At 64.6% G+C, this 23,726-nt stretch overlaps 2 protein-coding genes across 6 annotated transcripts; both read right to left on the bottom strand.

The window, feature by feature from the left end:
- Positions 1 to 1,200: 1,200 nt before the first annotated feature.
- On the bottom strand, positions 1,201 to 4,807 carry CDC6 (cell division cycle 6). The gene is made up of 11 exons (XM_074814073.1): positions 4,603 to 4,807; positions 4,096 to 4,302; positions 3,807 to 4,006; positions 3,516 to 3,679; positions 3,235 to 3,341; positions 2,957 to 3,096; positions 2,780 to 2,880; positions 2,562 to 2,626; positions 2,194 to 2,393; positions 1,934 to 2,074; positions 1,201 to 1,846 (listed from the first exon to the last, which is right to left on the bottom strand). Exons 1-11 carry the CDS (start codon positions 4,805 to 4,807, stop codon positions 1,757 to 1,759), a joined length of 1,620 nt encoding a protein of 539 aa, XP_074670174.1. The 3' UTR covers positions 1,201 to 1,756.
- A 920-nt stretch (positions 4,808 to 5,727) lies between these two features.
- On the bottom strand, positions 5,728 to 23,466 carry WIPF2 (WAS/WASL interacting protein family member 2). 5 transcript variants are annotated; one of them, XM_074814070.1, is made up of 10 exons: positions 23,374 to 23,438; positions 21,230 to 21,382; positions 17,628 to 17,753; positions 11,896 to 12,020; positions 11,287 to 11,419; positions 11,004 to 11,123; positions 9,855 to 10,514; positions 8,284 to 8,493; positions 8,048 to 8,149; positions 5,728 to 7,175 (listed from the first exon to the last, which is right to left on the bottom strand). In XM_074814070.1, exons 4-10 carry the CDS (start codon positions 11,956 to 11,958, stop codon positions 7,135 to 7,137), a joined length of 1,329 nt encoding a protein of 442 aa, XP_074670171.1. In that variant the 5' UTR covers positions 11,959 to 12,020; positions 17,628 to 17,753; positions 21,230 to 21,382; positions 23,374 to 23,438; the 3' UTR covers positions 5,728 to 7,134. The 5 variants fall into 5 exon arrangements, with proteins under 5 accessions (XP_074670171.1, XP_074670170.1, XP_074670169.1 ...); XM_074814069.1 differs by lacking the exon at positions 21,230 to 21,382 and having other exon boundaries at positions 17,611 to 17,753; positions 23,374 to 23,456; XM_074814068.1 differs by lacking the exon at positions 21,230 to 21,382 and having other exon boundaries at positions 23,374 to 23,456.
- Between the last annotated feature and the right edge of the window lie 260 nt (positions 23,467 to 23,726).

Here is a 23,726-nt window from a genome sequence, read left to right as displayed (position 1 = left end):
TCACAGGGGGGACCAGGGTAGTTGGGGGGGGGGGGGGGTGGTGTGAGGGAGCAGGGGCACCGCGGTGCCCACCTGCGTCACCGCCGCGTCACTGCGGTCACACACGCTGCCAGCCGCTTCCTTCCAGCCGCCGTCACCGTGTGCCATGGCTCCGCGTCACGGCCACGGGGCAGGATGCGGCCGCCGTGGGGAGCAAGGGCCCCCCCCCCCCCCCGGGCAGCCCCGTGCAGCCCCGTGCTCTGCCCCACAGCACAGGGATGCCGGTACCCGCCCAGCCCCACGGCCTGGTGACGGGTGGCAGGGCCACGGTCCCCCGCTCAGCCCCGTGGCGTGGTGAGGGGGCAGGGACAGGGTCCCCCTCAGCCCCCCAGCATGGGGAGGGGGCAGGAGGGTCGCGGAGCAGAACGGGCGCAGCCTGGCCTGATCCCGCCGCCCCTCCCGTGCCGCCGCACACGTCCGACACATGGCAGCGCTGGCTATAAATAGCCCACGGCAGCGAGCGGCTGAGCCGCGCTCGGGGCCCGGATGGGGCTGCCGGCCACCCCTGGCCCTGGGCCACCAGCCACCCCCAGCCCTAGTGCCCGTGCCTCAGTTTCCCCACCGCTCCCCATGGTGAACAGTGGCTGGGAAAGGACCCAGCGGCTGGGGCCTCCCCTGTCCCCAAAGTGTCCCCTGGCGCAGCAAAATGGGGGGTGGGAAGGGGGGGGCTGCACCAGGACAGGGTGGCATCCAGCTCCGCTTTGTGCATGGGGTGCCCAGGTAAGGACGTAGCCGATGTCCCCACGTCCTGCACCCCACGGGGACCCCGCAGGGCACCAGCGCTGGGGCACAGCAGGGACACGCCATGGGGGCTGGGAAACTGAGGCGGGCTGGGGACCCAGGCCCCCCATCCTGTCCCCGCACCCCCTCCTCGGGCGGGAGCGGCTGACGGGCAGTCCCGGGGGCCGGGGTGGGATGGCCGGACACGGGCACCAACAGAGCCCCAGCCCCTTCCCACTCCCCCGCCTGCCTGGGGCCCCCACACCCCCCCAGCCAGGGAAGCTGCAAAATTAGGTCAAAGCGTCTATTATTTAACACAAGCAGAGGAGCCAGGGCCAGGAGCTGGGGGGGCTACAGCCCAGAAGGGCTGGGGGGGACACTCAGGGACAGGCCCCACAGACCTGGGGCGGGGGGGGGGGGGGCAGAGGCAGGAGCCAGTGCTGAACCAAAACGACTTTATTTATGCCAGAAGATAGAGGGGGGCCCCCCGTCCCCCCACCCTCCAGCCAGGCACAGCCAGGAGCCGAGGGCGCTGTGCCACCCCTCCACCAGCACTGGGACCATCCTTCCCGTGACTGAGGACGGGGGGGGGGGGCCATGACGGCCCCGAAACAGCCGGGAGCAAACGCAGGGAACAGCCCCCAGCCCCCAGCCCCCAGCCCCAGCTCATACGTGCCGGGGCCAGGAGCACCCACCGTCCGCAGCCGCTGCTGCAAAGGGGCTGGGGCGGTGCCAGCGTCCCACCTCAGCTCCAGCCATGCAAAAATAATAATAATAATAATAATGTTAATAATAATAATAATAATAATAAAACTAGCCAAGACCGAGGGCCCCAGGGTGGGACTCCACAAACAAGGGCTGAGGCCTCCAGGAGCCATTTCCCTGCTCCCGGCCTGGCCCAACCACGCGCGCACCAAAATCCCACCCGGGGCCGCGTCCGCCTGCGCCGAGGGGCCACAGGGAGGGGGCTGCTGGAGTGGGGTGGGGTGGGGGGGCCCTAGCGCAGCCCCTGGGCCAGGATGCTGCCCACCAGCGCCGTGTCCTGCAGCGCGTGCTCCACCGCCGCCTCCTCCATCTTCAGGGAGACCTGGGGGGAGAGAGGAGAGCGGCTCAGCGCCGTGGGGACGGATCCTGCCCCGCTGCCGGACCCCCGCCCCGCTGCCCGCTGCCGTACCTTGGCCAGCCGGGCCTCCTTGGCCCTCTTCAGCTCGAGGACACCGCGGGACTCCAGGAGGGTGACGAGGGACAAACACTCAGCCTGGTCGACGGCGGGGAGATGCTGCTGCCGGCAGACCTGGCTGTAGGCGTCGTGGAGCTGGGGAAGGCAGAGCGCGGGTTACACTGCGACACCGCGCGCGAGGGAGACCCCGGGGACCCCCACCCACTCCCCAAATCCAGCTCTGAAGAGTGTGTGTGTCCCCTGCCGCCACTCACCTTGCCCAGCGTCACCTCCCGGGTGCGCAGGTGCCTGGCGAGCAGCAGCAGGGAGCAGAGCAGCACCTTCTGCTGCAGCGGGAAGGTGTCCCGGCCCCCCACGGCTCCCGCCGCCAGCCGGTCCCCAAACACCTCCGAGATCACGCGGGAGACGTGCAGCAGCCCCACGCGCTTGGGGACAGGGGACACCGGGGAGTCACCTGTGGGACAGACAGTGCTGCAGGGAACCTCGGGGGGGATGAGAAAGGGGGGGCGGGTGGCCACGCAGGGCAGGTGCCCCAGAAAGGGACCCCGGACCCCACATTAGGGCTGGTCTGGAGGTGCCTACATGCCCCCCCCGCAGGGTTTTGGCTCGGGTTGCGACTCACCGCCGGGCAGGGGCTTGAGCAGGGTCTGGTTTCGCACCTCCAGCTCCACCACCTCCACGGCGCGCCTGGGGAGAGACGGCCCTGAGCGCCGGGCAGAGTGGCTGCGCCAGCACGGGCACCCCCGACACCGTGCGGGGCTCACGGGGGCCACGCTGGGTTTTGGGGCAGAGTCCCAAACCCAGAGACCACCCCCAGCGGGTCTGGGGGCAGGCGCTGACCTGCAGACATCCAGGGCCTTGCGAGCGTCACCGGAGACCGCCGAGACCTTGCGGGCGCAGAACTGGAGCGCGGCGGCGTCCAGGACGGGGTCACCGGCCACCTGCTGAGGCACCGCGCGCCGTCAGTCGCCCCGTGCATTGTGTGTCCCCTCCCCGCGTGTCCCCCCGTGTCCCCACCTGCGCCAGCCGCTCCCGCAGGATGGTGCTGAGCTGCTCCCTGGTGTAGGGCGGGAAGTGCAGGAGCTGGGGGCTACTGGCCGGGCGGGCACCGAGCCGGGCCAGGCTACGGTCCATCAGGTCCAGCGCGTTGGCCAACCCTACGGGCACAGCAAAATGAAGAAGATGAGGATTGTGCCCCCCAAGAGGGAGCAGGTGGGCAAAAACAAACCCCCAGCAGCGCCCCCAAAGCAGGGAGGGTCCCCAGGGCCGGCAGCACCACGCTGCCGCGCACTCACCCACGAGGACGAGCCTGGAGCAGGGCAGCCGGGGCCACTCGAAGAGGGTGTAGAGCACGTCCTGGCCTTTGCTCTCCAGCTGGTCCAGTTCGTCCAGCACCAGCAGACTGGGAGTGCGGGCGGGAGCCTGGGTCAGTCCCAGCTCTGCCCACCGTCCCCGTGGCCTGTTCACAGCAGCCCGAGCACGGCGCTTCGCTGCCGGGGCCGCCTCCCCGGCCTGGCCACACTCGGGGTGTCCAGGGGGGACCCCACACCACCCCCCCCCAGGGCTGGGAACTCACACCATGGGCCCCTGGGCCGTCAGATGCTTCTCCAGCCTCCGCACGCCGTCCCGGCCGGCGGCCGCGGGCAGGCCCAGCTCCTGTGCCACGGCGGGGAAGACGCTCTGCGGGCTGCTCAGCGACATGCAGTTCAGGACGATGGTTTTGCTCCTGGCGAGCTCGTCCTGCCGGGGTCAGGAGCGTTAGGCCGCTGTCCCCCTGCTGTGCCACGCTCGGCTCGTGCTCCTCCTGCCAATCCCCCCATTTTTCCCCACCAATCCCCCCAAAGCGGGACCCCCAGCCGTGGCACACCTTGCAGTCGAGCAGGACGCGGCTCAGAGAGGCCGTTTTCCCCGTCCCGGGGGCTCCGGACACGTAGAGGCTGCCGGGCCGGCGCCCGCAGACGTGCTCCCGCAGGAATTGCCGCATGACGCCCGTCTCCCTCTCCCTGGCGTGGAGGCGGTCGGGCACGGCCGCGTGCAGCACCCGCTTCGCCTCCTGGTAGCAGGTGCCTGCGCCGAGGAGGGAGAGGGCTCAGGGTGTGAGGGGAGGGGGGTCATGGCACCCCCAGAACCCCGTCCCCCTCCCCAACCGCACTCACCTTCCTGCCTAAAGAGCCGGGGGCGGGCAGGCCCCGAGCTCTGGGGGGTTTCCTGCCCCCCACACCGTGGGGACGGCCCGGGACTGCCGGGCTTCTCGGGGGAGGCCGGGGGGTCCCCGAAGAGCAGGCGGCGCCCCTGGTTCTCTTTGCTGCGCTTGGTTGGGGAGCAGGGCAGGGCCTGGGGGACGTTGCAGAGGTTGTCGTCGCCTGCGGAGGGGATGGGTTAGCGGAGCGGGCCCGATCCTGGCACTCGTGCGTGAGCAAGAGGCCGTTCGTAACACGACGTCGCTCTCCCCAGGGGGAGGCTTCACGCTTCAGCCCCCCCCCGCAGGCCCCGCGGGAGCAGCTTTTCCTCCCGAAACCGGGGGAAGCCACAAACGCAGCTGCACAAGGGACGGGATGGAGCCGGGCCCATCTGCTGCCCCAGCAAAGGGCAGCTGCCCCCCGCGCCTCACCTTTCTCAGGGGGTCCCGGGGAGGGGGCAGCGAGGGGGGGGACAGGACTCACCCAGGCGCTTGCGGGGGCTCAAGGGAAGCGCTTTGGTCCGGGCTGAGCGTGTGGCCGCGGCCGGCCGGCCAGGGGGGGAAAGCCGCCGGGTGAGGGGGTCGGGGCCGCTCTTGGCCGGGGAGGTGGGGGGCGCGGCGAGGCGGCGGGCGCTCCTCCTCCGGGGAAAATCGATGGTGGGCTGGTGCTGCGGGCTAGTGCTGGCCATGGCGGGGGGCTGCGGGTGGAGGGGGGGCACCGGTGAGGCGGGGGGAGAGACACCCCCCAGCCCCACGGCTCCCGGCCGCCCCTGCGCCCCCCACAACCGCCCCCCTCAGCCCTTCCCCGCGTCCCCGCTCCCCACAGTCCCCCCAGCACAGCACAGCACAGCACAGCCCTGCCCCGCCATGTCCCCCATGTCCCTCCATGTCCCCCCATGTCCCCCCCTGCCCCGCCATGTCCCCCCATCCCACCCCAAACCCCCCCCCCCGCGCCGCCGCCACCGACCTTCTCGCGCCAACTCAGCCCCAGCTCCTCCACTTCCCGCCACCAGCCCGAGTCGGCCCCGCCCCCTCTGCCCCATTGGCTGCGCCTCCCGACGCCGCCGCCAATCGCAAGGTCCCGCGCCAAGAGCCGCGGCCACGGGGGCGGGAGACGCTGCCCAGCAGCCAATGGGCGGGGGCGCGCGGGGCCTGCCGGGAGGAGCGCGGGGCATGATGGGAGTTGTAGTCTGCCACTGCGCTCCCAGTGCCCCTATCCCGCCTTCCCAGTGTTCCCAGTGCCTCCATCCCGCCTTCCCAGTGTTCCCAGTGTCCCCATCCCGCCTTCCCAGCGTTCCCAGTGCCCCCATCCCGCCTTCCCACTGCTCCCAGTGCCCCCATCCCGCCTTCCCACTGCTCCCAGTGCCCCCATCCCCCCAAATCCTGCCTCCACTGCTTCCAGTACCACCCCCCACCCCAGTTCTCCCAGTACCACCCTCACTGCAGTCAGAGCTCCCTGACCCCCAGCCCCTGCAGCCATCGCTCCCTGACCCCGCCCAAAAAAAAGAGTCCCTGGGGAGGCACAGAGCACCCCTGGAGCCTGGGAACCCCCCCACTTCCCCCCCTCCCCAGCCACCCCCCTCCCAACAGCACCTCTGAGGCGTTGTCTATCTTTATTACTTTTATTTAAATGCGATTTCAAGCTTCTCGGCTTTGATTCTGTTCCCTCTTAAAACAGCCCCTCACTCCCCCGGGAGGGGCAGCCAGTGCTCGGGGAGAACCTTTTTATTTTTTTTTTTTTTAACCTTTATTTAAACCAAATGGCAGCGCTGGGGGCGGGGGTTCATCCTCCAGAGAAACACCCCCCCACTCCCCCCAAGTGTCCCTCAGCCTTCGCGCTGCCTCGCTCCAGCTAAACAGGGAAAAGTTTCCAACGTCGGTAGAAAAAAAAAAAAAAAAAAAAAAAAAAACCAAAAACCCAACAAACGAAAAAAAACCAACCCCAAAAATAACCCAAAACAACCCCCAGAACAGTTAGAGGGAGGGTTTAGTACACCCGCAGCGAGCCCACCTTCCTCCTAGGGACAAGCGTTTTACACCGTACAAAAGAGATCAGTAACTACAGTTAATGTCCAGCCCCCCCCCGCACTGCGCGTAAATACAGAGAAACCAGCCCGGTGCCGACAGTCGGACGGGGCGTGTGTAAGGCAAAACGTCAGCCGAACCCCCCCCACGCGGGGGCCGGGGCTGCAGGTCCCCCCCTGCCACGGAAGAAACAGAACAAACAATCCCCCCACCACCACCACCACCGTAACGGCACCCCCGGCTTCCTCCACGGACAATTAGTGTTTTCCTGTGAAAATGCTCTAGTTTGGTAATTCAGCGTTAAGAGCCGGGCTGCCGCCGCCGGGCGCCTCCTCGCCCCATTACCCAGCGGTGCGAAAAGCCGCGGTGGGTGGTATCGGGGACACGACCCCCCCCGCCTCCAGTCCCCAGCCCCTGCCCAGCGCTGTCGGGGGCTCCCCGGATGGTCCCGGTCACCCCCCCCGCTGCCCCCCCAGCTCCTCCGCGGGCTCCTGTGCAAAAAAAGCAATCAGCTGCGCCGGCGTAACGAGGCGCTGGCGGCCTGGCCCGGCTCTGCCAGCGGTGACCACGCAGCGCGTCCGTCTCCTGCCCCACCCCGGCTCCTCTCGAGGCCCTCGCTCTGCCCCGAGGACTCGGGGTGCTGAGCCCCCTCCGGTCCCCAGAACCGGCTGCGCGGGGCTCGGCCTCTGCCTCCCCCGGCCAAGTCCTGGTGCCCGGCTGCGGGGTCCCGGGGGGGTCTGCGGGGAGGAAAGGACCCATCCGGGCTGGCCGGGAAGGTCACCGAGTCCCGGGGGAGATGCATAGATGAGGGTGGGCTGGCGGAGAGAGCGGGGCTGGGGGCGGCCGCTCGTCCTGGCGCGGCCGGGAAAACCAAAGACGCTGGGAGTTTCTCATGCAGGATCCTGGGGGGCAGGGAGGCGGGGAGGGTCCGTCTGAGGAAGGCGAAGGTGCGTCTCTCCGCTCAGGAACAGTCCGCCCAGGCAGCCCGCTTTCACCTGGGGATGGGGGGCAGAGGGGGGGCCCCACGCGTAGCTGGAAGATAAAAAAAAAAAAACCCCACAACACTGAAAGCCTCAATGCGGGCGGAGGTGGCTGGCGCGGCGTGTCCCGCGCTGCTGGCACGCACCGGACCGGCTGCGCCCCGGTTCAGAGGCTCGGCGCCCCGGCGCTCCGCAGAGCCGGATCCGGCACGTCTGCTTTCCCTCCTCCACACCCCCGCGCCATCTGGCCCCCCCCCTCCCCTTTTCCCCGTACTCCCCGCGGAGATCTGGAGCCTGGGATTTGCGACTCGAAGCAGCCGCTGCAGCACGCACGGCGAGCTCAGGGCTTTTCAAATCCACATTAAACATTCATCGCTCTAAAAATAAACGAGCATCCCATTCTCCCCGGAGTCTCCTCCGGGATCCGCAGGGCTGACGCGCAGCAAAGGCACTTTGCGCTGTGCCGGTAGCGCCGGGTCCGAGTGCCCGCCACGGCCAGGCCCCCCCCAGGGGACACGCAGGGGCTCTTTACCCCCCCAGCCCCGACAAAAAAACCACCTTCAGCCGCGGGCCGGCTGCCAGGGTCCTTTTTTAACAGCTCCAGCCCACGGGCCCTTAGCGCAGGGGGAACAAACCCTGCGGCGTTTCTCTGCACGGGTTCAGCAGGCGAAAAAGCGGGTGGGTGGGACGGGAACATCTGCACAGCCCAAATCCTCGGGGGCTCCCCCCCTCCGTGAGTGCAGCAGGCTGCCTTCAGGGCTCCAGCACCCCAGGGAGCATGTGGGGGCCCTGGGGCAACACAACCGCACAGGACATGGATTGGGATCAGGGGACAAGCACTGCTGTCACCTCCTGTCAGCCTCCAGAGCGCGGGAGGGGAGCCAGGGCCCCTCGGGGACCGCGAGACGCCGCCTCCTGCCTCACCTCTGTTTGTTTTGCTGGGGTAGATTCTCTGGAAGTATTTATATTCTTCTGGGGCTGGGAAGTCTTCGACGGGATGAAAGGAGTATTTGGATTCAAAGTCATCTGCAGAGAAGGGGAAAAAAAAAAAAGGCAGGTCAAGGAGGGCGGCTCCGGACGAGTGCGGATAAAGCCGAAGGGCTCAGCTCTGCACCGGGGCTCCCCCCAGCTCCGGTCCCCGCCCGGGGGGTCCCACTCACCCAGGAACGCTCTGACGGTGGCGATGGAGTCCCGGTGCCCGTTTCGCACTGGCGGAGGTGGCGGCGGTGGCCCAGCCGGCGTCCTCGTGGGTGGCGGCGGCGGCTTCCCTCGGCTGGGGGGCTCGGCGGAGCCGTGCAGTCTGTAGGGGGGCGGAGGTGGGGGGGCGTCACGCCCCCCATTTCGCAGCATTGGCGGAGGGGGCGGCGGGGCTGCAAGGAGAGCTGGGTCAGCACCGGCACGGCCCACCGCAGCCTGCCAAGGCACAGCATCCCCAGGGCAAACCCTCCCTCCGGCAGCAGGGCCAAGGACAGCCTCCGAGGTAGCTTTCCAGGCCAGCTGCTGAGCCAGATCGCGCCAGCGGCCAGCACGGCCGGTCCAGGGACGCTCCACGCGCGCCCGGAGATTTCCTGCTCGCTCCTGACATCTGTGTTCCTCCTGTCAGCTGCAGCGGAGGGGACCGGCCAGCCCGCTCCCCGACAGCTCACCATCCCCCCACAGCGGGGCTGCTCTGGCCCCTGCACCGTGGCCAGACCCAGGTCACCCTCGGCGCGAGAGGGGATCTGAGGAGCAGCTACGAGCCCGAACACGCGAGCGTTTGAGGGCAGCAGGTCTGCAGGGAGGCAAGAGGTTGCCTGCCAGGGCTGGGAAGCCACGTCCGCATGGCCACCGAGGTGCTGACGGGACCCACGACCCCTCCGACCCACCTCTCGCTCCTGCCCAGCCTCCCACAGATGCACAGTGGCAGTTCACGCTCCTCATTAGGCTAATTACACACAGACTAACAGAGCAGATCCCCAGCCATAACTCAAAGGAGGGATTCTGGCAGGGCCGGAAGGACAGAGCGGCTTGGCAGGGGACCAGGCGGGAGCTGCGGTCTGGACATGGAGCCCAGGAGTGCACGGGGGGGGCACCGGGGCGCAGCCATCGCTGCTCCCGGCAGCGGGGACACGCTCACGCCCGGCTCCGCACGCACAGGGGAGGAAGGGTGAGGGGTTTTCACTCAGCCGCCCCCTCGAAGGGTGCCCGATGCCAAAACCCCTGCACCAGCGGCGACAGTCTTCATCACCAGCAGCGCCTTGAACCACGCAGCGCCAAAACCAGCCCAGAGAGGGGTAGGACAGTTCCCGGGGGGCTGAGCGAGGGTGTCTGGCTGCACGGACGAGGGACAGGCCTCTCGCTGCTCCGTCACAGCTTTTTGTCACCACCCCGGTGACATTTAGGAAGGTCAGGGGAGCAGTCACAGCGTACACAGCTCTGCCTCCACCATGTTCTCACCTCCCGCCCCCAGAGGACACCCCAAGCTCACGGGCAGGAGTTGCCCTGCCAACATCAGGCTTGAAAGGAGCAAAATAAACAGAGAACAGGACCAGGGACACATCTTGAAGGTGACAGTCCAGCTCCTGCGCCTGGTCCAACCCCTACACCGACCGCCACGTGCAGAAGCCTTGCCGCGCCCCGGTGCCAACTCTTCCCCCGGCATCTCCTACCAGCCACCAAAGGGCGGGTGGGTGGCCACAGCCTGACCCACCACGGCCGCTCCCAGGCGCAAAGGAGCCGGGTTGGCTCTTACCTGCTCCCCGGCTGGGGGGGTCTCTGGCCGGCGGAGGGGGACGACTGCTCTGGAGAGACGGGGAGGCTGAAGCGGGCGGCGGCGGCGCGAGACCCCGCAAAGGGCCCGGCGTCTTCCTGTGCAAGGAGTTGTGTCGCTGCGGCAGCTCCGGGGCGGACTCGTTGATGGGGCTGGAAGGGCCGTTGGGGACACCAGGGGGTTGCCGATAAGGAGGCGGCGGGGGGGCGAGAGACTGGCCCTGAGCCCCCGACCCCGTTCGGATACTGACTGGGGAGGGAGGGGGCTTGATGGGTGGCGGGGCGGGGGGTCCGTCCCTGTTCACGGGCAGTCGCTGTCCCGGGGTGGGTGGCAGGGGCTTCTCCCGGTTGTAGGATGACACCTTGGCGCCGTGCGCCGGAGGGGGGGCAGGAGGGGCGGCAGCGCGGCGTCCCGGCGGGGGCGGCGGCGGGGCGGACGAGCTGTGCTTCATGCCGGTGCCGCCGGCGGCGTTGGGCCGGGAGAGATCCGGCAGGGACGGCCTCTGCGTGCGCGGCAGCTCCGGGGGAGAGGCCCGGCTGTTGTCAGCATCGTCTTGAGGTCGGGTGTTGCTGGTCGGTACCGGGGGCCTGGGGGCGGCTGCTCGGGAGCCGGGGACTTGCAGGGTTTGCTTACCGGAGCTGTCTGCGGGGAGGGAAAGCAGAGTGAGCGGCCAGGCACGGCGCAGGCCGGGAGTCGGCGAGAGCGACGCCGCGGGGTTCCGTCCCCGAGCCTGCGCCGAGCGCGGGGCAGCCTGCCCGCCCGGCCGGGGAGGGCCAGGCCGCAGGGAACGCTGTCTGGCACAGGCAGGGAGCTGGCACCGCGCTCAGCCACACACGGCTCCTCTCTCACCACTGCTATTTGCTCTCGGGCTTGCTGGAAGGCAGGTTGCCACAGAAAATAGCAGAGAGAAACGTTCAGCAACACACGCGACTGCCGGGCCCTCCAAGGAGGTTTCAGGCCGTGGGACGCTGTGGCATGGAGAGAGCGCAGCTTGCCTGCGTAACGGATTTGGGGTTCCGGTCTCTAACCAGCTGAAATCCCCAGGTAAACAGGGCAAGAGCCTCAACCCCCTCCTGCTCGGGGACCTCCCCAGGGAAGCCCCGCGCAAACCACAAAACAGGTGGCCATTACCTGAGCTGTCCTTCGCCCCCACGGGTCTGAGCTTGGGCACCCCGCCTTGGAAGAGGCCACCCTTCGGCTGGATCGCAGCCGAGCTAGAGCCGTAGCTGCCGCCGCCGCTGCCCTTGGGCTCTGAAAGGAGAGAGGCGGAGAGGTTAAGCCTGGTATTATCAGCTCCTCCAACGAGGAGCCGCCGGAAAGCAGACGGGTGAGAGCCCAGGAGCCACCCTGAAGGGCACAGCAGCACCCAGCGCAGGGCTGAGCACCTCCCGGGGCAGGCCAGGCGGGTACTCACTCTCTAGGATTGGTGCGCTCCGGTCATTGATCTGTGTCACCTTCTTTAGCTTGGTCCCTTTACAGATGTCCTGCAGGAGGGCCCCCCGGCCCCGCTGCTCCTCTCGGCTCAGTTTCGGTGGCTCCGTGTTCGCCTGGAGACAAGAAGTGGCTCAGCAGCTCGCCTGTGCTCATGGGAACCCCGATCCACAGCCCGACTCCACCTTCCCCCTTCTCCTCTGCTCAGCCCAGAGGCACCCCCAGCCCCCGCCAGCAGCCAGCTCTCTTCCAGACGGAGCGACAGGGCTGCCCCAGGTTACGCTGCTGTTCTACAGGGCGAGGGTCAGACCCCGTCCTACCTAAACCCAGGGCACAGCTGAGTTACAGCCAGGTGCAAGGTCCCCTGCTCTCCCCCGCCCTGAGCCACGGTGGAGCAGAACACACGAACGCAAAGAAAAGCCACGTGCAGCCCTTTCAGCCACATACAGACTCTGCTGCAAGGGAAACTGAGGCACAGCCCATGGAGCTCTCGTAGGCTGGACTTGAGGAGGTCCAGAGACAACACAGGAGCCCCTGGCAAGTAGCACCACGTGGAGACAGGCCACCTCCCCACCCTCCAGCCAGCCCCTACCTGACTGAAAGTGGGAGGCGGCGGGGGGCCAGGCGGTGGTGGTGGGGGCGGAGGGATCGGCATCCTGGCCCGGCTCCCGGCAGCTCCGGCTGCTCAGCGCTGGGGGCAAGCCTGGTCACTCATGCCTGCGGGAAGGGAGGAAGAGGTCAGGGACTGGAGGGGAAAGCCACGGAGAAACATGGCCCTGGGGTAGTGTGTGCTAGTGCCCTGTGCCTGGAGTTCCTGCAGGTCTTGCCCACTCCCAGATGGCTCAAAAGGGCCGCCTGGTTCTCCCAACACCCCGGAGTAGCGGGGCCCAGCGGTGGGAGCCAGCGTGATCCCCCACCCCAAATGGCCAGGGCCCCCAGCCCAGCACAGAGCCCGCAGCTGAAACCCAGGACGTTTTTCACACGACCGCTTGGCTCAGCAGAGAAAACCCGGCCAAGCTAATCCTGCGCCATCAATCCAGCTCCTTTATCTGCAGCCGGAGGCTGCTCACGTGGAAGTGCGACAGGAGCCCAAAGCCTCCAGCCCGTCAGCAGGCACCGCGGCCAGCCCTGGCACGCGTCCCCAGCGGGCCCCTCCAGCCACGGACACCGTTAAATCTGCCAGACGGATCACCGGGCAGAAGGCAGACGAAGCAGCGCAGTGCTGCCCCGTGGCTCGCACAAGGAGAGACGCTCCCATCCTCGAACAGCCCAGGCAGATTTTCCCAACCGCTCGGATCCCGCGTCAATAACCTCCCAACACCGACGGCTGTCTGCGCCCCACTCTATTTCCACAACTCCAAAGCCCCCCCGAAGCTGTCCAAGCAGGCAGCGAAACACGCCTTCCCAGCACCGATCCGGTTACGTTTCGATCCACCTCACCACAAGCCCAAAATGAACCTTTCCCACACCACGGCTTACCCGGAATGGCTCCCAGCCCGCACAGCGCTTCACCGGTGTGGCTCCGCAGAGCCCGGCAGCTCCGGTCGGCACCGGAGACCGAGCACGGAGGAAGTGAGGACAGGAAGAGGAGCCTGAATCACCGGGGTATCACAGGACAGGCCCCTGGCAAGCTCGTGCCTCTGACAGCAGCGCAAAGGTAGGGCTGCCCCAGCAGCACCGGCTCAGGGAATAGGAATGTGATGACTGGAGGCCTCGCTCACCACCCCGGGAGTTTCGGGTGCTCAGGGCAGACCGAGAGGCAGGGGATAAATGCACCTCTCTGGGCCGCAGATGTCTTTCCCCCGGGAAAACCTGTTCCTTAACCATTAAAGAGGACCACAATACCAACCCCAGGTAAGAACAGGACAGTTTCACACCTGAAGCTTCCAACTTCCGATCCCTGACCTCCAGGGCACGCGACCAGAGAGGTCACAGACACATCCACCACGACAGTGAAAGCTTCTTTACGACCCAGGCACTGAAATCCAGGTGCCCACAACCTTTGAAATGGTTTATATCGGGTACAAAAATCCAGACCCCTTCTGAGACTCACCCGCGACTAAATAAACTACAATTTACTGATGCCACAGTAAACAGAGGCCAGGATGAGACCAGGTCTGTCCTCACGTGTCAGACATTCCCACTGCCTGTCATGGCAGAGGTGTGAGAACAGGAAAAACGGACCAGCAGCATCGCTGCGATGCCAGCGGCTCCCCTGCCCTCGAGCAAACCACCAGCTCTCTGCGGTTCAGGAAAATAAATAAATAAACTGCCTTTTAATTAAAAGCAGCTCTTCTACCAAGTGAGAAACTCCTCAACTACAGACACTCTCCTTGGGAAGATGTTCCTCCCTCTATCTTCTGGCGCTTTCTAAGTCACTTGAGATCTCAAGTTCTCTGGTGGCACCGGCCACACCTCTGTGGGACTGGGAACGGCGCGAGCTCCAACCCACCGTGACCCAGCAGGTCCTTGTCCACCTCACGAGGGAAATCACCTCACTCCCGCCTCTCGGAAACGCACCCTCCCGACACGTGCGGTGCTGCTTTGCTCCAGCCTGAGCTCGAGGCCTCGCACAGCAGAGCCGACGTCTGTTGATTCCCCTTCAGCCCCACCAAGCCGGGACGCTCCGCAGACTGGGAACAACGCCCGGCAAGCCCATTCGGCCTGTACTTTTCCCACCGAAGCAAGATCAGAGACAGCTCATAACGTGCTCGTCTGGGACCTGCCGGCGCTGCCAGGACGTGTTGCAACAGGAGCGTTTTTCCCCCGTGCTCCTTCCCACCCCGCAGTGGGATCGCAGGGCCAGGACGGTGCGAGCAGCTGCCAGGGCAGAGCAGGACGTCGGGGGGACAGTGTGACGACGTCGCGGCGGGAGAGGATGGGCAGGAGAGCCCTGGCCTTGTTTGAGCACCAGCAGCTGGGGGTAATTAGCAGAGATAGAGCTGAGAAACGTGCCAGGTAATGAGACTCCTGACGGTCTCATGTGTCACAGGCCTGAGCCAGCACAGGAGCGGTGCCAGCGCTGCAGGCCGTCACCTCCGCTCCCGACCCAGGAGAACAGAAACACCCACATCACCTCCCCGTTACGCTCCCGCTGGGGTTACTCACGGGGTGACGCGTCCCACCCCGCTCCGCACCTCGACAGCACTCGGGGTCGCAGGAGTCTCCCTTCAGATACTCCCACGACAGGGACACACCGCCTCGCCGTACACGGACAGACGGACAGGGGTTTGTCAGAAAACAAGTCAGCGCCACGTCTGCAAGGGAAGCAGGCCGCTCAGGACCCCTGTTTGCCCCGCTTCCCCCCATGAGCCCTGCGTCAGGTGGAGCAGCTAGGGACAATCCCACAGCGATGGTACCTCCTGTAAGCACAGCCAGGGAGGGGAAGGGTATTTCCACAAAGAAAACCATGAGTCATTATCTCCCCATATCTAACATGCCCTTAAAACTAGTGCTGCACCGAAACCCGCACTCAGATAAAGGCTCTGACCTAGAAGAGCGAGAAGGGGGGGAGAGAAGAGTTTAAGCTAAAGCAGCTTGAGGATAAACTGGAGCTGAATTCCCGAGAAACAGGTCATTTCGTTTCAGCACACGGCCCCGTTCAGGTTGTGGATTAACAGCAAAGGTCACATTGAAAAACCAAAATCAAGAGACACCGAACTCAGCACGTGGCGGCTGCTGATTATTTCATACCATGAGAAAAGCTGAGACCTCTGGGTGGGAACACTGGAGTGATCTGTGTCTGTCTTTAAAATAAAGCCTAGATCTTTAATGTTCACGACAGACGCAGCTGATAAAGATCAGGGAGACACAAGCTAAATCCTCCAGGAAAAAAAAAAAAAGGGGGGGGAGGGGGGTTCTCCCAGCACTGCTTACCACCCCTTAATGTCTGGCGTATGCCTTACGGAAACCATGCCCTTTGAAACAATGCTGCTCCGACAGCCGACTTCTCTGCATTTCTTCTCCTTTGTTCTTCGTTACCAGGGATCCCTTCACCAAGGCAGATCTGAGCCTTTGAGAGCTCCATATGCCGCGGCGGCAGCTCGCTGCGCTTGCAGGGAAAGTGGTTTGAAAGACCTGAATCGGGGCAGCGAGAGAGAGACACCCGCTAGATCAAAGCACAGAGGAGAGCTCGTCTTCGGTTAAGCCAGGAGGGGCAGGTTTGCACATTAGCTTTCCTTTTAAAAATAAAAAGCAAAACCCAAGAAAGCTGTGAGAAAACCGGGAGGAAGACAACGTGTGAAAAGCGATCGCTCTGGAGGAGAGAGAGAGTGCACTGAAATCCAGGTGACCCTGCAGAAAGCTGCTTCCAGAGCTGCTGCTCCCCCCATCACGGCAGCACCCCGCGCCCCACAGCGGCACCGACCACGGGACAGTCCTGCAGCAGTTCCAGTCAGCACTCCCCTGCCAACCCGGGGTTCAAAACACTGTTAAAACCCAAGAACGTTACATTCAGCAGTTCCCGTCTCCCGTAAAACAGCTTCAATTAGCCAGATCTGGCCTGGACAAGACTACATGCCACGTTTTCCAGGTGTTTTTCAAGTCCCTTTTTGCCGTGAAGGGAAATGAAATGCCTTCTCCAGCAAGCAGCCCTGGATTCTGCTCATCCCTCAGGGGGGGTTTTGCTTTTTTAGCAGGACAGGCAGCAGTGACCTTCAGACGCCGTAAGCGCGTTTCCTCGCTTTTCAGGGGGATTTGGGCGCTGCGGCGGATTTGTATTTCACAGCTACGCTCGCTGCCACGGCGAGCCTGCATTTGCAAACCCGAGATGAAGCGCTTCATCCTCAGGGAGGCAGCGGCTTTGAACTGCAGATCAAGAGGAATTTCCAGCCCTCTGATGTCGGCTGCAGAATGCGGCTGCACCGGTTTGGGGACGACTTCCAAGGCTGGACCTCTCAAACACCCTCCCTCCCTCCCGCCTCCGCCTCGCCGGGCGCCTTTATCTTCCACTTCTTCCCATCCAAACCCTCAGTTCCTCGTTACCCTGAGCGCAGCCCTTCCAAATTCAGAGCCTGTCCTCCAAAGCCTGACATTTCTGCCCGTTCCTGAGGAGCGAGGGCTTCGGCAGCACTGAAGATGCGACATAAATAATTTATCCTGAAAGACAGCCATCGCAGGATTTAAGGTCATTCAGGCTTTTAAAATCATATCAGCATGCTTTAAGAGAGCAAGCTGCCATCTCGATTTGGAGCGTCTCAAAGAGCTGGTGCATCTCTGCGTGCAGACAGACAGACACACTCCAGCCCCGCGGGACTCAGACAGTGAATTATTAACAACCCACGGTCACTGACAATGCATTTTTAACAAAACCCTGAACACAAAAGTTTCTAACGCCTCCGGGCCGAATTCCACAGCCCTCGGTGGAGCCTCGGCTTCCCCATCCCCGACCACCGGACCCCCGAGTCGGGCCGTCCTTTAGCAGCTTTCCACCCCGCTCAGCTCGGATCACTTGGCAGAGGAAACCTTTAATCAGGAGCGAGGAATCGTGTCCTGACATTAGGCTGCAGCAAAGCGAAGAGCAGGAAAAGCCCGTCCCAGGAGGGCCTGTAGACTTCCCTGCCTCTCCCCATCCCATGTGCCAGGCGAGAAGGGAAAGGAAACCAGGGAGGGAGAGGTGGCACACGAGGGGACCGAGCAGAAACCGCTCTGAAGCCCCGCTCCCTCCGACGGACATCTCCGATTGTTCCAGCGGGAGGAAGCGGCGGGAGACACAGGGACTTCCCGGCTGCTTCGACGGCGACCCACGGCTGGGAATAACGTGCTGCACGGCCCACGCCTCGCAGAGAACAATACGCCGCTGAATGGAAAGTGGCTCCAGAGCCCGGCGGTGTTAGCGTTCAAATAAAAACGCCTTTTTATCAGCTGCCAACGATGCACCAGTCCCCTTCACCGCGGGCTCCAACACTGTCTGCATATTTAGAGCAAACGAAGCCTCTGCGCTGGAGCCGACAGAGCCGGGAGCTCCTCAAAGTGCAAGGGGAGCAAGAAAATATTGGTGGCCTGGGACGGGGAGCAGAGAAGGGCTCCAGCCATCTCCGAGAGCCTTTTAAAGCCCCCCAGCAGCAGCGGGGCCCGCTCACGCCAGGCTCATTTAGGGGCAGGGGCTGAGGATCCGCATCTAAGGCTCTGCACAGCGAACCCAGCGCGGCGTCAGCCCTTGGTCTCTGCCAGGCTGCAGCTGACACGCTACCAGCGAAGAGCAACGAGGACGGAATGAACCTGCGGCTCTTCCGACCGTCACTCAAAACCGACAGCACGCAAAGTTATCTGTAAAACAGCACCAGACTCTCCCCGGCGCAGAGCTTACAGCACCAGTGGCCTTACACGGGAGCAGGCAACCAGTCTCCAGCTCCAGCCTGCCACCCTGAGTCGACGCCGTCCGCTGCCGCAGCGTCTGCCGACGCAGGTCTGAGTCATGAGGCAGGGACAGCAAAATGCCCAGGTGAAACTCTGCCAGAAAAAAAAAAAAAAAAACAAAAAAAAAGCACATTAATTGGAGTTGGCCCCCGCTGAAGGCCACGCTTTTCATCCAAACCCCTGCGCCAAGCTTTTCTCCCAGACTCACCCCAATATCCAAGTGGTTGGCAACAAGCTGACCCCCCCTCTCGGCAGAGCGATGCCAGGCCAGCGCTGAAGGTCTGACATTTCTGGGTCTTCCTCCTCTGCCCCCCACGAGCAGCGGCCCTGCCCCGGCGCGGGAGCCCAATAGGCAGCCTCTCCGCGAGAGGTCACCGTGCCACGACACCAGACGGGCTGTGCCGGTGTTTCAGGAGCAAAGTCAGCGCTATGCCCGGTCCCCACCCGGAGAGTTTGGTCACAACCGTGGGAAAAAAAGTCCCGGTGAAAACCCACGAGCTAAACACACGTGTTGCCTGGAGGTCTGCTGCTCTCGGGAGCCTGGATGGAGAATAACTGTGTCTTTAAAGTACACAGGGCTTCAACCCCTGTACCAGCCTCCGCCTGTGTTTAAACACTCGGAGACCCCGCTGCGCCCCTGCAGCAGCCGCCCTCCCGCCCCGCCTGCGGTGCCTCGGCCCCTTCGCTCTGCAAGGCAGCACCCGGGCTGGGGCGGCCTCCCCTGCCTGCCGGGGTCTCTCCCACCTCCTGCCAGGCCTCCCCGACGCTCCCTCTCTCTTCCTCTGTTGTCGGGGCTTTCAGGGAGGCTGAGGACAGAGACCCCCAGCTCTGGTCCCTTTTGCCACCCTCTCCTGCAGGCCAGAGGCACTGGGGCTCTGCCCACTCGCCAGCCTCCCGTGCCGACTCTTTTGCAAGAGCCGCTCCAAGCCGGGCTGCAGGAAGCAGCCCTGAGCCGAGCAGAGCTGAGCTGGAGCACGAGGTCTCCTGCTGTTCCACGAAACCCGGCCAAGTATTCTCAGGGTTTTCCTAGGCAAAGGCCAAGCAGAGATGCGCCCATTCGCAATCCAGAATACACGGGGCAAGTAACTGAGGCAGAGGGCAAGTCGCTGGGCGCTGTCGGGAGGTGCCTGCTGGAAGGGCGCAGTCCCTGCCGCAGAATAAAGTCACCCCGAACCACCCCAAAGCCACAGCGGCCTCGCAGAAAGGAAGCAGCCGCTTGGCAAACCATCGCTTACTGCTTCTAAAAAAATTTAATTGGCTAAAGAAACGCATCTTTCCTCTAACCAGCTTTGCAGTCAGAGTCGTTAGGAGAAAATTTACAAGCTACCATAGAATACCCAGCACTGAAGTGTTATTTTGGGACGCCCGTACACACTTGATGTTTGTGCAAAACCCTAAAGCTACAGAAGCCTCACAAATGGGGCTGATCCATCCCGCAGGATCGACAGGACGGCGAGCAGAGCCCCTGCTGGGGCACGAGGCCGAAGGTGGCGAGGGCCCGGCGACAGCCGCAGCTGCGGGAGGTGTAAGAGCACGAAGGGAGCGTCTGTGCCAACGCCGAGGGGAAACCGAGCCAAGTCCCGTCAGAGCGAGTTCTCCGCACAGTCGGATCCACACTCGGCTGCTTTTCAGGTCGGTAGGTGCCAAGAACATGCTGCAAATTTAAAGCAGGCGCAGAGGGAGAGGAGGGCTGGCTTTGAGACATGATCTAGTAACGGGGTGTGACAGACGGAGAGACTCAGAGCTGGGGTCAGATGGTCCTTGCAGATGCAACCCCGTCACTCCCAGCTCCCTGGAAAAGTCACCAGCACCCCCAAACCAGACTCCAGCCCAGGTGAGGGAAGATTTGAGCCCCACGCCTCCAGGAGGAAACAGCACTGACCATGCAGGGAAGGTGCCCTGCTGCTTCGGCGCAAGCAGAGAGGGGCCCTGGGCGCAAGCAGGCGCAGCGCGTCGCTGCAGGAGCTCCGCAGCAGCAGGTCAGACCTGACAAGGACACTCGAGCGCAGCAGCAGCAGCACCGAATCCCAGCACGCAGCGTCCCACGTCTCCCCACAACCCAGACTGCCCGGGGGCCACGCTGCCAGCCAGCCCTGCCAGGCTGCCTTTGCAACTCCCCTCACCTGCTGCTGCTGGAAAGGGGAAAGCGGAGCTGTCGGCAAACCTCTGCACCCGCCCGGCAGCTTCTCCCCTTTCCCCGTGAGCATCCCTCCCGAGCTGCCTCCACCCCGAAGCACGGGGCTGCCACAGCTCCGGCTGGTGCAGCCGGTCCTGCCGAGCAGCAGGAATTTCTACGGTTATGGTATTGCATGTGGGAGAGACCAGAGGAAGGAAGGGGAATGGGGATGGGCCAAAGGAAGCAGAGAGACACCTGAGCCCCAGCACCACACCAGGACACGCAGCTCCACGGCGCTGCAAAGGGACCCACCCCCACAGCAGGTTTTCAACAGCCCCGCTGAGGCCGGTGATGAAAAAGTTCTGGAAAAGACCATTTAATTTTTGAACCAACCTTGTAACATCAGAGCGAGGAGCAAGCCCTGGGAGCTGCGCTCGTTCCAGAGCTGCCCTGGCAAAGCCAGCAGGAGAAACCCAACACGCTCAGCCCCCTGTTAGGAGGGCACTTTCCCCCCCGCTCCCTCCTCCCACCTTTGCTTCCCAGCAGAAAGCTACTTCTTTGGCAGAGCAAATCTGCCTTCCTTCCAAGCAGCCAGATGTAAGTAAGTAGGTCAGACAAGGACCAGAGCGCCTCGACAACAGCACTTTGAAGCAAAGCGGGAAGCGAGCTCTGACCTGGAACATGCCCCCCGTCACCTTGACGCTGGCGGAGAGGGGGGCCGGCATGCCTCACCTTGAAGGTAACGCATTCAACAAGAGCAGAAAATCCAAGAGCAGCAGAGGGGCGCCCTACACAGGGACTCTCGCATCAGGGTCTAATACCCTGCGGCTGCAGCAGCCAGAAGCTTTGCAGCCTCACATGTCTGTGGCAGCAGCCGGACGGCCACGGAGCGGAACCACAGACCTACTTTTAGTGGCACAAACTAACTCAACCAGACTCAATTCACTGGAAAAAGAGGCAGCAGTGGTAAAGGTGGCACCGGTCAGCCGCGCTCCCCTCCGTGCCACGCTCACGTCTCAGCGCCGGGCACGACACACGCTCCAGATGGCACCAGCTTGGCACGCCGCGGCCGACAGTTCCCGTTTGTTCACAGCGGGACGAAGCCAAGTCCTCCCTCGCCCCCCACGGCACAAAGAGGGGTCTGTGCTCCCGGCCCCGGAGCAGCCATGGGAAAACAGGCTCTGCTTTTGCATTCCAGCAACGCAACGCGGCCGCGAGAGCTGCCGTGCCGCCGCCTGGCAGCCCCACCAGCGGGGAGCGTGGCCGCCACCATCACGCGAGGTGTGAAGAGGGGACATTTCCCCTGGGGGGGCTGCAGCGGTGCTGGAACACCTTGGGGACGTGACACAGTCGATAAGCCAAGACAGGCAGGAATGTGAAAAGCAGAGGACGCGCTCGCCAGGTAGCTTTGCCCCAGAGAGCATGTCCAAGACAGAGCTGGGCGGATTCACACCTCATCTGCAAACCCAGCCGACTCCTTGGGCGGCAGAGACGGCGTCAGGTCAGATTAGATCCTCTCTGGCAACCATCAGCCGGGCAGCGACATCCACACCAGAGATCAGGCCAGGCCAGAGCAACCCGGGCGGACACCCATCCGCAGCCAAGTCTGCCAAAGGTAAAATGAGGCCGATTTGGGATGGCGGCACCTTTCCAAGGGCTCCTGCTCAGCCCAGCACACAGGCTGCGGTTCATGGAAATGACTTTCATGCAAAACCTCTGCCTCCACCTGGCTCGAGGATGCTGCTGCACCGGCTCCTCGCTGCCACCTTCCCACCGGTCCCCCAGCCCACATTTCTCCTGGATGACAGGGCGGGGAAACCCGGAGCAGGACAGTCACGAGGCGTTCAGGGCCCCACGTCTGCCCGTCAGCTGAGGGTCAGGAGGCAGCCGGCATCTCCTCCCTCTGCATCCCACCCCACAGGCCCCAGAAACACTGCCCAAGTCCAAGCAAGTCGGGGGGACACAGCCTGAGCCCCCCCCTGCTCGCCACAGAGGGGTAGCTGGAGCAGAGCTGTGGTTAACAGCAACGAGGACTTGAGGTAAACCCCCCAAAAAACCTGTCTCTGAGCAGTGCTTGGACAAGGAGTTGTTTCAGAGGATGCTGCGCAGCGCTGGGCTCACTGAGGCTCTGGCCTGCAGTGCCCCAAACCCACCCTGGCTCCCCCAGGCCTGGACTCGCCACAGATTCTCCGTAACAGGGCAAACACCAAAACAAGCACCACCTCGATGGGAGCAGAGCCCCGAGGAGGGACAACTCGGTGTCCAGGCACACCAGCTCACAGGCACAGCCGGCCCGCTGGGCTCATCCCTGTACAGGGATGCAGGCCCACAGCCTGAACCCAACCGTGTCCCATCGAGGCCCACGGGGAAGCCCGCGGAGAGCTGGGGTGGGCGAGAGCCGCTCACCGGGGCCAGCCACGCACTCAAGGGCAAGCACGAGCCGCATCAATTCTGCTGAGTCTTCGTGGGGGGAAATGCTGCGGCTGCGTGTGCCACGGCGCTGCCACTCTCCCTCTGTCCCAAAGGACACACAGAATACAATCAGCTACTTATTTCATTTGCTTACAGCCAGGGCTTTGGAGGGGTCCGCAGCGTAAACCCGCAGCAGGAATTTGGTCCTCAAGGCCCGGGCGCTGCCTGGGCAGTGTCTGGCAGCGCAGGCGATGCCATGTGGCTACGTGGGTGGGGAGGGCCGGTGGACCGGGAGCACGCAGCTGCGGCCGTGTTTACCCAGAGCAGACGGGAGAGCTCAGCCTCCACCGTGGCACTCGCAGCACTTCGCTGCCCGGCCATATGCTGCCCCATGCTTGGGTTTTCGTAGGCAGAGGCTGCTCAGGCCGCAGTTTGCCAGCGCTGGGCCCAGAGAAGTGACCAGACTGCGATGCTGTCTTGGGGATCCTGGGCCCGGCCTGACCCTAGGAGCACTGTCCCCCCCAGAATGGCACAACCGGTCACCCAAACCTCCCCTGGCAGCTGCCCACACGCAGACCCGGAGCCCTCCCTGCTCTCCCCAGGGAGCACCGTTGTAGGGAGGCGAAGGGACGAACGTGACGGGCACCTTCCATGACACGGAGAGAAGAAAAGGGGGGAGAAGCGCTCCCCAGCATCCCCGCAGAGCCCCCCCACCACTGCCAGTGTCCTCTGCCAACACCCGTCCAGCACAGTCGTTCCCAGCTGCACCAGTTTTGTCCCCTGGGAAACTCCCCACAACCTCCCCGCGTCCCGCTGCGCCCATCCCCACAGACCCCGCTGTGCCCCACGCAGAGCCCAGCGCACCCACGGCCACCCTCGTCCCACTGCAAGCCCAAAGCGCTCACTGCCACCCCCCGCCCTTCTGCACCCCGAAAGAGCCCAGAGCGCGTCCCCCACCCCAAAACAGGCCCCACACAGGCCCCAGCGCGCCCCCAGCCCCCTCGACCCGCTGTTCCCGGGCAACCCACAGCCGGCCCCGGACTCCTCGCAGGCCCCGCGCAGCCCTCCCGCACCCCACACGCCCACCCTGACACACCGTACCCCATGCAGAGGACCCGCAGGCCGCAGCCGCAGCCCCGGCCCCCACAGGCCCCGCGGCCCCCGGCCCGGTGCCCCCGCGCTCACCCGCCGCCCGCGGCCTCCTCCCGCCGCACCCGGAAACGCGGCCCCGCGGCTCCGTCCGGCCTCCAGCCGCCGCCAAACAAAATGGCGGCCGCCGCGCCTCCTGCGCCTGCGCCGCCTGGACCGGATGTGGGCGGGGCGAGGAGGGGCGACGGGACCGCGGCGCCATGCTGGGGAGGTCGGGCGGCCATGGCGGGAAGGGCGCTGTGAGCGAGGAGGAGCGCCGGGCTCTGGGGCCGCCATCTTGAGAAGGTCACCCCCGCGGCGGGATCACCTCGCTCCGCGGGCGCCCAGAGGAACGAGGAAGCGCGGCGCCGCCGGGGAGTGATTCCCCGCTCCGGGCAGTGATTCCCCGC

The sequence above is a fragment of the Strix aluco genome, unplaced genomic scaffold, assembly GCF_031877795.1.
Source record: "Strix aluco isolate bStrAlu1 unplaced genomic scaffold, bStrAlu1.hap1 HAP1_SCAFFOLD_135, whole genome shotgun sequence".
In the NCBI taxonomy this organism is placed as follows: Eukaryota; Metazoa; Chordata; class Aves; order Strigiformes; family Strigidae; genus Strix; species Strix aluco.
The sequence above is the reverse complement of the archived record's forward strand: the minus strand, read 5'-3'. Positions and strand labels throughout refer to the sequence as shown.